The sequence below is a fragment of the Mus musculus genome, chromosome 13 (genome assembly GCF_000001635.26).
Source record: "Mus musculus strain C57BL/6J chromosome 13, GRCm38.p6 C57BL/6J".
Lineage (NCBI taxonomy): Eukaryota > Metazoa > Chordata > Mammalia > Rodentia > Muridae > Mus > Mus musculus.
The window spans coordinates 105,443,178-105,458,420 of NC_000079.6; the positions used below are offsets into that span (position 1 = coordinate 105,443,178).

The 15,243-nt window shown below is 43.4% G+C and overlaps 1 protein-coding gene across 1 annotated transcript; it reads left to right on the top strand.

Moving 5' to 3' along the window:
- Positions 1–515: 515 nt before the first annotated feature.
- Htr1a (5-hydroxytryptamine (serotonin) receptor 1A) lies at positions 516–4,956 on the top strand. The gene has a single exon (NM_008308.4). The coding sequence runs from the start codon at positions 1,077–1,079 to the stop codon at positions 2,340–2,342; it is 1,266 nt and encodes a 421-aa protein (NP_032334.2). The 5' UTR covers positions 516–1,076; the 3' UTR covers positions 2,343–4,956.
- The last annotated feature ends 10,287 nt before the right edge of the window (positions 4,957–15,243 follow it).

Below are 15,243 nucleotides of genomic sequence, written 5' to 3' on the forward strand. Positions count from 1 at the left end.
TGGTAAATGAACCTGTTTCTTAAGAAGCTGAGACCCACATTCTCTACCTGATAATGTAGAGGGTAGAGTTTAGAAGGTGGTCGACTCAGCTTCCCATCCTTCAGAGTCTCTGAGGGTTTTCCTCGTGCCTGATAGCCACACTGTGAACCTGGCTCTATTTAAGAAGCTGACAGAAATAAAGGGGATCTGCGGTGGGGAAATATATCTTTCTATCTCTTTCTTTTATTTTATTTTTTCCTTTTGTCTTTTTTCCCCCTCTAGTTTAATAGGTAAGAGGCGGGGTTTAGTATGTTAAAACATTGATCTGACTAGCAGATCAGAGTAGATATATGAAGTGAATTCTGAGTGTGGTGTGGACTGGAATGTAAAGACTCCTGGCTACAGGGAGAGGAGGGCGGGGACCCAGAAGAAGGAGGCACTCGGGACTAGGGAAGTGTTGGATGGCGGTGGGGGTTAACGTGGGAGGAAGGGAGACTAGCTGTCTGAGCGACACACAGGACTAAAGAAAGAGAGGTGAGAAGGAAAGGGGAACTGGAAGGGAAGGCCAGTGGGAGGAAGCCGGGAGAAGGAAGCTGGGAAAAGAGAAGCAGACTGGAGAAGGCAGGAGAGATGGAGAGACAGAGAGAAGGAACTAGGAGATGAGGGTCATCGAGTGACCCGGGAGGATGGGGTTTCTGGAATCCAGAGACTTCTGAGACTATTAGTTACTCGGGAGAGTCCGGCCCCCACGCAGCCAGTTGGACAGCGACAAAGTGAAATGGACAGCGCGAGACAGATATTACAGCCATCTCTCCAGCACCCAGAGATTTGGAAGATGCTTTCAGCCCAACTACAGTTTCCTAGCTGGAGCCTCTGAGCGCTCAGGACCCGCGGGAGCCAAGCAAGAGAGCGCCGGTGAGTGCTCCTCTCAGATGCCTTCGCCAGAGCAAGTAAGAACTTCCCGCTCCAGTCTCTAGATCCCCTCCCTTCGAAACTCCCCAGAAAGGAAGGAAGACCCTAGGGGGAGGGGCGAGGGAGATCCCCTTGCATTTCTTTTTCCCTCCCTTCCCCCCACCCCAGCGGGAGTGCAGGCAGGCATGGATATGTTCAGTCTTGGCCAGGGCAACAACACCACAACGTCCCTGGAGCCCTTCGGGACAGGCGGCAACGATACTGGCCTCTCCAACGTGACCTTCAGCTACCAAGTGATCACCTCTCTTTTGCTGGGGACGCTCATTTTCTGCGCGGTGCTCGGCAATGCCTGCGTGGTTGCTGCCATCGCCCTGGAGCGCTCCCTTCAGAATGTTGCCAACTATCTCATCGGCTCCTTGGCGGTCACCGATCTCATGGTGTCAGTGCTGGTGCTGCCCATGGCTGCTCTGTACCAGGTGCTCAACAAGTGGACTCTGGGTCAGGTCACCTGTGACCTGTTTATCGCCCTGGATGTGCTGTGCTGCACTTCGTCCATCCTGCACCTGTGCGCCATCGCGCTAGACAGGTACTGGGCAATCACCGACCCTATAGACTACGTGAACAAGAGGACGCCCCGGCGCGCCGCTGCGCTGATCTCGCTCACTTGGCTCATTGGCTTTCTCATCTCCATCCCGCCTATGCTGGGCTGGCGCACCCCGGAAGACCGCTCGAACCCCAACGAGTGCACCATCAGCAAGGACCACGGGTACACCATCTACTCCACTTTCGGCGCTTTCTATATTCCGCTGCTGCTCATGCTGGTCCTCTATGGGCGCATCTTCAGAGCCGCGCGCTTCCGAATCCGCAAGACGGTCAAGAAGGTGGAAAAGAAGGGAGCGGGCACCAGCTTCGGAACATCGTCGGCCCCGCCCCCCAAGAAGAGCCTGAATGGTCAGCCAGGTAGTGGGGACTGCAGGCGCAGTGCTGAGAACAGGGCGGTGGGGACTCCGTGCGCTAATGGGGCGGTGAGACAGGGTGAGGACGACGCCACCCTGGAGGTGATCGAGGTGCATCGAGTGGGCAACTCCAAAGGGCACCTTCCTCTGCCCAGCGAATCAGGAGCTACCTCCTATGTCCCCGCCTGCTTGGAGAGAAAAAATGAGCGCACTGCTGAGGCAAAGCGCAAGATGGCCTTGGCCCGTGAGAGGAAGACAGTGAAGACACTGGGCATCATCATGGGCACCTTCATCCTCTGCTGGCTGCCCTTTTTCATTGTGGCCCTGGTCCTACCTTTCTGTGAGAGCAGTTGCCACATGCCTGAGTTGTTGGGTGCCATAATTAACTGGCTAGGCTACTCCAACTCCCTGCTCAACCCAGTTATTTATGCTTATTTCAACAAAGACTTTCAAAACGCTTTTAAGAAGATCATCAAGTGCAAGTTCTGCCGCTGATGATGATGATGGTGGTGGTAGTGGTGGTAATAGTGGTGGTGATGGAGAAGGAAGAAGTGGAGGAAGAGTGTAGGGCTTACAGGACCCTTCCTGTTCACTCAATATCCCCGCCCTGGAAGCAACACCTAAGAAAACTTGCTTTTCCTAGAACACGCAGCTTCTTAGCCCATGGCTTTCAGATCTTCTCTCTCTATCTCATTTTAAGGGGACAGTGCTTTTTGCAGAAATCTTAGAGAACCCCTAGCATCTGTTTGTAAAATTATTGGCTCGGTCTTTGGCCCTAGGATCAGTTTTGATAGTTGCAATAACCTCCTCTCTATTCGAAATCCCAATTCTTCACGATGGAAGTTTAAACCTCGGCGATTCAAGGAAGAAAACCCAAACAGAAAATATAAACTGTATGGACATCTACCATGCCCACTAGGACTGCCACCCTCTGCCCTATATCTGGAACTTTGAGGTTCAAGACTGCTCTGTCTCTCCCTCCCTCTTGCTCTAGAAACATCTGTTCCCTTTGGGTGTCAATGTACACTGCTGATTCTGGTCTCCATGCACTCACGGCTGGTCTGGGAAAGTTGGAACTACTTTGGGTTATGGTGCCCTGGAATTGTTTGCCTTGCTGAATAGCAAAAGATCCCTTTCCCCAATGCACAGCACCCACTTTCTGTATTTTGTTTGTTTGTTTGTTTTAACTCAAAATCAAGTGACAAAGATGTCTGCTGGAGTGGACTTATAAGCAAGAAGCCAGGCCCAAAAGGAAGAGCCAAGAAGGCCTGCGGATGTTTTCCTGTCCTGGTGTCAGCACTCACCAAAGAAATTGACAATCAGACTATTTGGAAGGAAGAGTTTTATTCCTGTAGTTTGTTGGCTTTTCTGTAAGTTCTGGAAAGGCCTTGTGGACTGCAGAAGGCGCCCACTGCTGGCCAGGGAGGGCTCATTGAGGGTGCTGAGATGCCCGGGATGGCTCACCTCACCCTCAGTTTCTTTTCTAGGAGTGAGCTATGCCAGAGCAGCTCACCTTGAGTTTGCAGCCTCCGGGTTCCTCCACTCACCTCTCACAGTATCCAGGAGCTAGTAGAGAAGTTTGAGTTTGTGCAAGAGGTTGGAGACTTAGAATTTCTAAGGAAGTGTGGGTGTGAGGCACGTAGAGGAGGTAAGGAGCAAAAGGGCTCCTAAGTGCTTCCAACTCCTGCGGCGTGCCCAGGGGGTGGGGGTGACCTAAAGGGGCAATTTTAAGCATAGGATGCAAAGTTTCTCAATCTACCCCTTCCCCCTTTCAAGGAACAGCATTGTGTAGCATTTCCTAAAAATGCCCGGATTTATTCTCCGGGACATTCTGTGCTCACACAAATTTCGCAGATCTCTGGGCTCTCATTGTGAAGGGTATCAACACCTCACCATTACCTACCTAGGATCTTGATCTCAGAGACCTAAAAGAGAGAGCGATCTCTGTGGAGTCCCAGCCAAGTCAGCCCCCAAATTCTGAGGGTAAAACCAGTTTTGTGTCCTCTCAATTTTTAAAGCATTTTTCTCCGCTAGGGGTTCTTTTCCTGCTGTTATTTTTGCTGTCCCACCCCCACCTCAGAGAAGAAAATTATTTAGGTGCTTCCTTTGAATGTACATTTCTAGCTAAGTGAGAGGGCATCAAATGGTTTTGCGTTATATCTGAACTTCGAATTTTCTGTTGAATAATGGTTTCCTTTTCAAGCAATTATACGGAGATTTTTTTCACCCCCCATCCCCTTCAGCTGTATCTTTCCAATGTCTGCACCTGCTGTTTTGAAAACCCGTGCTGCATTTTTTTTTAAATTGCCAAAGTTGCTGGTGAGATCTCCCCCTTGTGTTTATAAACAGGGAGAAAGGACTGCCCTGCCACATGAAGCCATTGTTTTTATTTGTTAAACTGAGCAAAGTTTCTTTTGCTCTACTCTAAAGTGGGAATGAGTATTACAGTCCCTTGCAACAGAGCCATTTCAGAATGTAAGCCTGTAGGGTGTCCACACCTGAGAGACTGACAGGGGGTTCTGTGGAGAAGACGCACTGGGCTGGGCTTCTCCAGTACAAACAGTACTTGTTTGTAAATTTAGCTTGCTTTATTTGTTTGTTTGTTTATTTATTTATCACAAAAATGAAGTAGAACTATATGGCCAAATAATATTTTTCTGTATGCTTTACTATTTTTAGACCAGATCATTTACTTGAAATAAAGATCATTTACTTGAAATAAATCAATCCCTAAATTTCAGATGTTAAATTGGAAACCAAGACCTCTAACTTCCAGTTCTCTGTATTTTTTTTTTTCCAATTAGGAATGTTTGACCGTGATGGGGGAGGGGCATTGCTCTTGTTACTTTGAGAAAGAGACTTTAAACAAGACTGGAAAGGGGGCACCCAGCTGGAATATAATTGCCAAGTAATAGAGCAATCAGAGAACTAAGTGCAACATGCCGCACAGCTCTAAAGAACCCCTGATGCTTGTTTTATTTTAAAATACTTGTATTACAGTAAAATGTTAATGCATCAAAATTGGCCTTCACTTTTCCTTGTGATAATAAAGGACTTTAGTAATGGCAATGCTGTAATAAACTAAGACCAGTAACCTATATGTACCTTTATTTAATCAGACTCTCCATTTGTGCTAGTTGTATTAATACAGAAATAAAGGTGAAAAATAGGACTGATCTCACAATTCAGGTTAGGGAATTGCTTTTTAAAATTTTTTTGGACACAATTTTGTCTAACTATGTAGCCCTTGCTGGCCTGGAACTTTCTATGTAAACCAAGCTGGCCTTTTTATAATTTCTTTTTTATTTTAGGTATATTGATGTCTTGCTTGCATGTGTATGTCTATTTGAGGATATTGGAGTTGTGAGCTGCCATGTGGGTGCTGGGAATTGAGCCCAGGTCCTTTGGAAGAGCAGTCAGTGCTTTTAACCTCTGAACTGTCTATCCATTGCTCCTCTTGCCCCTGCCCTCAAACTGGCTCTGAAGAGCTCTCCTTACTCTGTTCCTGTGTGCTGAGATTAAAGACATGGGCAGCCACGCCCCCTGCTCAGGGAAGGGATTTAACACTTACGAGAAAAGTTAGGCTCACAAGTCCTCCCTCCCTCCATTCCTCCCTCCCTCACTTCACTCTTCCCTCCCTCCATTCCTCCCTCCCTCCCTCCTTCCCTCCCTCCTTCCCTCCCTCACTTCACTCCTCCCTCCCTCCCTTCCTCCCTCCCTCACTTCACTCCTCCCTCCCTCCCTTCCTCCCTCCCTCACTTCACTCCTCCCTCCCTTCACTCCTCCCATCCCTCCTTTCATTCCTCCCTCCCTCCTTCCCTCCCTCCTTCCCTCCCTCCCTTCACTCCTCCCTCTCTCCCTCCCTTCCTCCCTCCCTCACTTCACTCCTCCCTCCCTCCCTCCCTCCCTTCACTCCTCCCTCTCTCCATCCCTCCCTCCTTCCCTCCCTCCCTTCATTCCTCCCTTCCTCCCTCCCTTCCTCTGTCCCTCCCTCCCTCCCTCAGTCTATCCTCTGTCCCTCCCTCCCTCAGTCCATCCTCTGTCCCTCCCTCCCTCCCTCCTTCCCTCCCTCCCTCCCTCCCTCCCTTCATTCCTCCTTTACTATTCCTTCCTTTCTTCCTTTCTTAAATTTTAGTCTCTAAATAATATTTTATTTCGTGGGTTTGACATGAAACCATGCATTTTACATAACTGGCTCCTTCAATAGTTTTTGGCTTCTGTCTCAGAAACATGGCCAGCACAGGAGAATGAACAGGATGGAAAGCAGTGAAGCTTCACTCTTTCAGAGCAGCTCTTTCCTCTGTGTCCCTTACAATATCCAGAGGACAGGAACCACTGGTCTCCAAAGGAGCTGATCTTTGTTATGGGGTTGTTGCTTAAAGCAACAATGAAGGGACATTCTTTTTTTTTTTCTTTTTTTTTTTTTGTCACCGGCTCTCATTTGATAATGGGTTTCCAGGAGTAAGCCTTAACGTGGAATCTGCATGTGCTTTTTTTTTCCCTCCCTATTCGAATCATCAGTATATTTCTTGTTTCTATTGTATCGAATATTCTTAAGATTTTCTGGTATCAGAATGATAACTGCAGTTAAATCTCAATTAACCTCAAGGGTAAACAAGTCAGGACTACTATGGTTGCAGCAGAGAAACCCTCAGAAGGTTCATGCAGCCTGTCCCAGGATGGAGATTATATATGATATATGATGTGTGTGTGTGTGTGTGAGTGTGTGTGTGTGTGTGTGTGTGTGTGTGTGTGTGTGTGTTGGAGAACTTGAAACATGAGAACATTTTGGATTTGGATTTTTTTGTTTGTTTGTTTATTTGCTTTTTTTTTTTTTTTTTTTTTTTTATGCTTCTCAAGACAGGATTTCTCCGTACAGCCCTGGCTTCCTGGAACGCATTCTGTAGACTATGCTGGCCCCAAACTCACAGAGATCTACCTGCCTCTGTGATTACAGGTGTGTGCCACTACTGCCAAGCTTTGTTTGGAGTTTCTTATCTGAAAATTTTACATCAATGTGTACAGTGTCACATTCTGCACATTTGTCTGGACCTGGAGGAGAGTGCATCTTTGCTCTCCTTCTCTCTTCTGCCTTTCTTTTTTCCACAAAGACAACAGGTTTCTCTTTCTATGGGCCCTCCCATTACAGGAAAATCTATAGAGATCAATCCCACAGCTCAGAGACATTATTGTTACAAGTCACTTCCAGAGTGACTAGAAAACCCCAGGACCCACTGATAGTGCCCAGCTCTATCAGCTCCTGTTTGATAATATAAGATTACAAATAGTACAAGCTATTATTGCAATGAAGAAAATTTCAACTTGGTTGAGTATGTACAAATAAGCTGCTATGACTAAATGTCCACTTGGGGAGGAGGTGGGGGATACAAGTACCTCCTAAACAAGGTGAACCAGAGAACTTTGGCCTTATTCAGAGGACAATGGTCATCACGTGATGTGCTGACTGGGAAGAATGTGTAGAAATGTCTATCCAGGATGGAGATCTGGAGAGATGCGAGTTGGGATGAACAACTAGGGGTCCTTTAAGAGGTGACAGACCGGAGTCTGATCCCTGTTTTGTATTGAGTAGATACTTGGGATGACAATTTTTAATGGGTTGTTTGACCTTGATTAGCTACCATGGTGGTTTATGCCTTTGACAATGAGGCAGAAAAATCATCACATTCTGCAATCTGATGAGCTCATGAAGACAGAGGGAGAGGATGAATCTGAAGTCAAAGAAAGTAAAATGGGGGCTGATAAGATAGGGGAATGTAAGCAGAGAAAGGGCAGAAAGGTGACAACAAGGTCGGGGCATGACAAAATAATTTACACTTATAAAATGGTTTTAATTATATCATTTAGTTAATTAATCAATTAAACTTTGTCAGGTGCTTTTTCCTCCACATATAATATACCATTTAAATCTTTTTAGAAATGGCAAACAGGTCATTTTAAAACCAGATCAGTGTTTTTCCATTGGTGGTTGTGGAAGGATGAAAGTCTATCATGGTGGGAATAATAGCAGCAAGCAGTGGGCGGGCATGGTGGCAAGAAGAGGAAGCTGAGAAATCATAGCTCTACTGCCAACACAGAGCAGAGAGAACAGACTGGCCGTGGAGTGAACCTGGATAGTCTCAAAGCCCAGCCCTGGTGATGCCTTTTCTCCAGCATGGCTCCATCACCCCTCAATCACTGCCACCAACTGGGAAACAAATGTTCAACTATGCTAGCCTATTGGGGGACATTTCTCATTCAAGCTACCATAAGCAGTTTTATCATGTAGTGGATAGGTTTAAAGAGCAATGCTAAAGAGCATACATAGAGACACTAGATTCCAAGTCCAGAAATCAATGTGGGAAGTTTGGAGATGATTTCAGTGATGCAGGTTTGAAGTAATAAAGACCTGCAGCAAAAGGCTAGAAGGAGGATTGGAAGACAGGTATGAGCATTAAAAAGCAATTAAAAGCCAAATCTGTCAGGAATAGTTGTCTATGGAGGAGAACAGTGTGGGAATGAAGATTCTGATGGAAATTTCACACTGAGCGTTTTGGATAAATGACAGAAAAAGAAGTCGGAGGTCATTGCTTCTATTTGAATTACCTTTTGTAGCTTCATCTGTGATTGTGAAAAGGCTTTGTCCACTGTGAACAGAACTAGCCCAGATGGCAAGAGCCTGCTGGAAAAGGAATTGATTGCTGTCACAGCTTTGAACAATCTGCTGTTTGGATGAGTACTTAAGGCATGCTACCACCCAGAACAGTGGTTGGATCGATTCCCTGACTATTGTAACTCTTAACAGTAGAACATGTTAGTCATTTTTTGAAGAAGGCACAATTCCAAGGGACAAAAATCCTTCAGGAACTCTAAAACATCATGTTAGGCATTGTGTTGGGGAGAACATATGAAGATTAAATATTGAATCTATTTACTTAAGCACACTGAAGTGGAACCACCCAGTTTGTTCAAGTACTCTTACCGATAAACTTGTTGCAGTTTAATCCTAATGATCTTGGTCTCCATGGACAACAACAACAACAACAAAGTGTCAAATGAAGTAAGTAGTTTATGAATTATAAATTCATTTCTCATAGGTCTAAAGGCTATGAAACCCATGGTACCAACAAGTTTGATGTCTGCTGGGAACCTGTTTTTCCTGCCTTGTAGAAAGCTCTCTTGCTATAATCTCATTCAGAAGAAGGGAAGGGGTTATACTTCGGGGGCCTCTTTGTGTAAGAGAATTAATCTTATTCAAGATGCTTTCATAATCCATTTATCTTCTAAATGGCCATCATCCTAGTAGCATCACATTGGGGATTAAATGACAGCATTTGAGTTTTGAGGGATATACATTTTTTTTTTCAGACAGGAACAGTATGACTAATCAATGAATTTCTTTTGTTTTCTGATTTTCTTTGTTTATATGGCAGTGACAGGGAAGGGGAAACATAGTGTCAGTAAAAACCTCAGTACCAGCCGCCATTTCAGACCCTGATGCCTTGTCTGTAGCTCTGTGCTATTGCCTAGGCTTTCAGAACATTCCTTAAGGCAGTTCCAATGCACTTTTATGTATTGGCAATTGATAGTTCTGCTGTATTTAAGCTGGTTCCATACTTGAAAAGAGAGAGGTAAGTGAGATGGCTTGGAAATGGAAGGAAACAAAGAGCAAAGAAGACACACCAAGATTCACTTTCATGGTTTCTACATAGCTGTAGAGGTGAATGGGAAATGTGGTGTGAAACATCTCCAATGACCTTGGAAAGTGAGTTTTCAAGGAACTTTGAATGCTTCATGGACTCCAGGAGCAATCAGCCACCCAAGTTTGCAATGACTACAAGAGACTCTCAAAGTTGATTTAACCTTAAAAGAACAGCAGCTACACATTCACTCAAACTAGAATTTAATATGAGTATCTATATACAGTAAATATTTACAACAAAGAAAGGACAATTTATTGGAGAGACTTTGGATTATAATTCAAGCTTTTATTCATCCTGGTCACATTTATAGTGTCTATGGAACAGTTATCAAAATAAAGGTACTGCAATTAATAAATCATGACAAATCTCTGGTACATTGCTTGCAGAAATGGACACCACAATTTCCTTTTATGTGTTCTTCTCTTTGTAGAGTGACCAACATTCATGATATGGAGGCTGTAAAAAGTTATTAAAAGACTAGATGTCTAAGGGTTGTCAATACACATGACCATAATAAGTAAATGAAGTAGTGCATATGTTTTATAAAAGGATATAATTTTTTTTCTGTATCTCGAATCTTGGACTGCCTATGTGACTCTGTGGAGAATTAATATGGTGTCAAGAAATCATTTACTTACTTATTTATTATTGATAAGTAACATCTAGAGTTTATTGAGTGTTTCCTATGTGTTAGTCACTCATGAATATTCATTTCTTATTTTCTTTTTTTATTAGATATTTTCTTCAATTATATTTCAATTGCTATTCCTAAAGGTCACTATACCTTCCCCCTGCCTTGCTCCCCAACCCACCCATTCCCGCATCCTGGCCCTGGCATTGCCCTGTACTGGAGCATATAATCTTCACAAGACCAAGGGCCTCTCCTCCCATTGATGGCCTACTAGGCCATCCTCTGCTACAAATGCAACTAGAGACACAAGCTCTGAGAGGTACTGGTTAGTTCATATTGTTGTTCCTCCTATAGGGTTGCAGACCCTTTCAGCTCCTTGGGTACTTTCTCTAGCTCATTCATTGGGACCCTGTGTTCTATCCAATAGATGACTGTAAGTATCCACTTCTGTATTTGCTAGGCACTGGCATAGCCTCACACGAGACAGCTATATCAGGGTTCTGTCAGCAAAATCTTGCTGGCATATGCAATAGGGTCTGGGTTTGGTGGTTGTTTATGGGATGGATCCCCAGGTGGGACAGATTCTGGATGGTCCTTCCTTCAGTCTCAACTCCAAACTTTGTCTCTGTAACTCCTTCCATGGGTATTTTTCCCCATTCTTTTTTTTTTAAGATTTATTTATTATTTATATGAGTACACTGTACCTGTTTATTTTTTCATTTTTTATTAGATATTTTCTTCATTTACATGTCAAATGCTATCCTGAAAGTCCCATATACCCTCCACCTGCCCTTCGCCCCTACCCACTCACTCCCAATTCTTGGCCCGGGCGTTCCCCCGTACTGAGGCATATAAAGTTTGCAAGACCAAGGGGCCTCTCATCTCAATGATGACTGACTAGGCCATCTTCTGCTACATATGCAGCTAGAGACATGAGCTCTGGGGACACTGGTTAGTTCATATTGTTGTTCCACCTATAGAGTTGTAGACCTCTTCAGCTCTTTGGGTACTTTCTCTAGCTCCTCCATTGGGGGCCCTGTGTTCAATCCAATAGATGACTGTGAGCATCCACTTCTATATTTGCCAGGCACTGGCATAGCCTCACATGAGACAGCTATATCAGTGTCCTTTCAGCAAAATCTTGCTGGCATGTGCAACAGTGTCTGCGTTTGGTGGCTGATTATGGGATGGATCCCTGGGTGGGGTAGTCTCTAGATGGTCCATCCTTTCCTCTCAGCTCCAACCTTTGTCCCTGTAACTCCTTCCATGAGTATTTTGTTCCCTATTCTAAGGAGGAATGAAGTATCCACATGTTGGTCTTCCTTCTTCTTGATTTTTTTGTGTTTTGCAAATTGTATCTTGGTTATTCTAAATTTCTGGGCTAACATCAACTTATCAGTGAGTGCATATCAAGTGACTTCTTTTGTGATTGGGTTACCTCACTCAGGATGATGCCCTCCAGATACATCCATTTGTCCAAGAATTTCATAAATTCATTGTTTTTAATAGCTGAGTAGTACTACATTGTGTAAATGTACATTTTCTGTATCCATTCTTCTGTTGAGGGAATGGTTTGTGCTGTAAGATCAAGAATTGACAAATGGGACCTCATAAAACTGCAAAGCTTCTGTAAGGCAAAAGACACTGTCAATAAGACAAAAAGGCCACCAACAGATTGGGAAAGGATTTTTACCATCCTAAATCTGATAGGGGACTAATATCCAATATATACAAAGAGCTCAAGAAGCTGGACTCCAGAAATTCAAATAACCCCATTACAAAATGGGGTACAGAGCTAAACAAAGAATTCTCAACTGAGGAATACCGAATGGCTGAAAAGCACCTGAAAAAAATGTTCAATATCCTTAATCATCAGGGAAATGCAAATCAAAACAACCCTGAGATTCCACCTCACATCAGACAGAATGGCTAAGATCAAAAATTCAGGTGACAGCAGATGCTGGCTAGGATGTGGAGAAAGAGGAACAGTCCTCCATTGCTGGTGGGATTGCAATCTCGTACAACCACTCTGGAAGTCAGTCTGGAGGTTCCTCAGAAAATTAGACATAATAGTACCGGAAGATCCAGCAATACCTCTCTGGGGCATATATCCAGAAGAAGTTCCAACTGGTAATAAGAACACATGCTCCACTATGTTCATAGCAGCCTTATTTATAATAGCCAGAAGCTGGAAAGAACAAACATGTCTGTCAGCAGAAGAATGGATACAGAAAATGTGGTACATTTTTTACCCATTCTAAGAAGGAATGAAGTACCCATACTTTGGTGTTCCTTCTTGAGTTTCATGTGTTTTACAAATTGTATAGTGGGTATTCTAAGTTTCAGGGCAAATATTCACTTATCAGTGAGTGTGTATCACGTGTGTTCTTTTGTGATTGGGTTACCTCACACAGGATGATCTCCTTCAGCTCCACGCATTTGCCTAAGAATTTAATACATTCATTATTTTTAATAGCTGAGTAGTACTCCATTGTGTAAATGTACCATTTGCATTTCCCTGATGATTAAGGACGTTGTACTTTATTTTTTTCAGGTGCTTCTCAGCCATTCAGTATTCCTCAGTTGAGAATTCTTTGTTTAGTTATGTACACCCCCCCCCCTTTTTTTTTTGGTTTTTAGAGACAGGGTTTCTCTGTATAGCCCTGGCTGTCCTGGAACTCATTCTGTAGACCAGGCTGGCCACGAACTCAGAAATCTGCCTACTTCTGCCTCCCAAGTGCTGGGATTGAAGGTGTGTGCCACCACTGCCTGGCTCTGTACCCCATTTTTAATCGGGATATTTGATTTTCTGGAGTCCAGCTTCTTGAGTTCTCTGTACATATTGGATAGTAGTCCCCTATCAGATTTAGGATTGGTAAAGATCCTTTCCCAATCTGTTGGTGGCATTTTTGTCTTATTGACAATGTCTTTTACCTTACAGAAGCTTTGCAATTTTATAAGGTCCCATTAGTAAATTCTTGATCTTACAGTACAAGCCATTGCTGTTCTGTTTAGGAATTTTTCCCCTGTGCCCATATCTTTGAGGCTTTCCCCCTCTTTCTCCTCTATAAATTTCAGTGTCTGTGGTTTTATGTGGGGTTCTTTGATCCACTTAGATCTGAGCTTTGTACAAGGAGATAAGAATGGATCAATTAGCATTCTTCAACATGATAACCGCCAGTTGTGCCAGCACCATTCGTCACAGTCAGCTAATGGATGAATCACAGGGCTCCCAATGGAGGAGCTAGAGAAAGTAGCCAAGGAGCTAAAGGGATCTGCAACCCTATAGGTGGAACAACATTATGAACTAACCAGTACCCCGGAGCTCTTGACTCTAGCTGCATATGTATCAAAAGATGGCCTAGTCGGCCATCACTGGAAAGAAAGGCCCATTGGACATGCAAACTTTATATGCCCCAGTACAGGGGAACGCCAGGGCCAAAAAGGGGGAGTGGGTGGGTAGGGGAGTGGGGGTGGGTGGCTATGGGGACTTTTGGTATAGCATTGGAAATGTAAATGAGCTAAATACCTAATAAAAATGGAAAAGAAAAAAAAAAAAAAGAAAGTGATGTCTTTTTTCCACTGGATGGTTTTAGCTCTTTTGTCAAAGATCAAGTAGCCATAGGTGTGTGGGTTCATTTCTGGGTCTTCAGTTCTATTCCATTGACCTACCTGTCTGTTGCTGTACCAGTACCATGCATTTTTTTTTAATCACAATTGCTTTGTAGTACCGCTTGAGATCAGGCATGATGATTCCACCAGATGTTCTTTTATTGTTGAGAATAGATTTTGCTATCCTAGGTTTTTTGTTATTCCAGATGAATTTTCAAATTGCCCTTTCTAATTCATTGAAGAATTGAGTTGGAATTTCGATGGGGATTGCATTGAATCTGTAGTTTGCTTTCAGCAAGATAGCCATTTTCACTATATTGATCCTGCCAATCCATGAATATGGGAGATCTTTCCATTTCATCCAGGTTTTCAGGTTTAGTTGAGTATGGTCTTTTGTTAGGATATAATGATGTGTTGGATTTCCTCAGGTTCTGTTGTTATATCTCCCTTTTCATTGCTGATTTTGTTAATTAGGATACTGTCCCTGTGCCTTCTTGTTAGTCTGGCTAAGGGTTTATCTATCTTGTTGATTATCTCAAAGAACCAGCTCCTGGTTTGGTTGATTCTTTGAATAGTTCTTTTTGTTTTCACTTGGTTCACTTCAGCTCTGAGTTTGACTATTTTCTGCTGTCTACCCCTCTTGGTTGAATTTGCTTCCTTTTGTTCTAGAACATTTAGGTGTTCTGTCAACCTGCTAGTGTATGCTCTCACCAGTTTCTTCTTGGAGGCACTCAGAGCTATGAGTTTTCCTCTTAGGACTGCTTTCATTGTGTCCCATAAGTTTGGGTGTGTTTTGGCTTCATTTTCATTAAACTCTAAAAAGTCTTTAATCTCCTTTTTTATTTCATCATTGACCAAGTTATCATCAAGTAGAGTGTTGTTCAGCTTCCACATGAATGTTTGCTTTCTATTATTTATGTTGTTATTGAAGATCAGCCTTAGTCTGTGGTGATGTGATAGGATGCATGGGATAATTTCAATATTTATTTTTATGTGTTGAGGCCTGTTTTGTGACCAATTATATGTTCAGTTTTGGAGACAGTACCATGAGATGCTGAGAAGAAGGTATATCCTTTTGTTTTGGGATAAAATGTGCTGTAGATATCTGTTAAACCCATTTCTTTCATAACTTCTTTTAGTTTCAATGTGTCTGTGTTTAATTTCTGTTTCCAGAATCTGTCCATTGAGAAGAGTGGGGTGGTGAAGTCTCCCACTATTATTGTGTGAGGTGCAATGTGTTTTTTGAGCTTTACTAAAGTTTTCTTAATGAATGTGGATACCCTTGCATTTGGAGCATAGATATTCAGAATAGAGAGTTCCTCTTGGAAGATTTTACCTTTGATGAGTATGAAGTGCCCCTTCTTGTCTTTTTTGATAACTTTGGGTTGGAAGTTGATTTTATTAGATATTAGAATAGCTACTCCAGCTTGTTTCTTCAGACCATTTGCTTGGA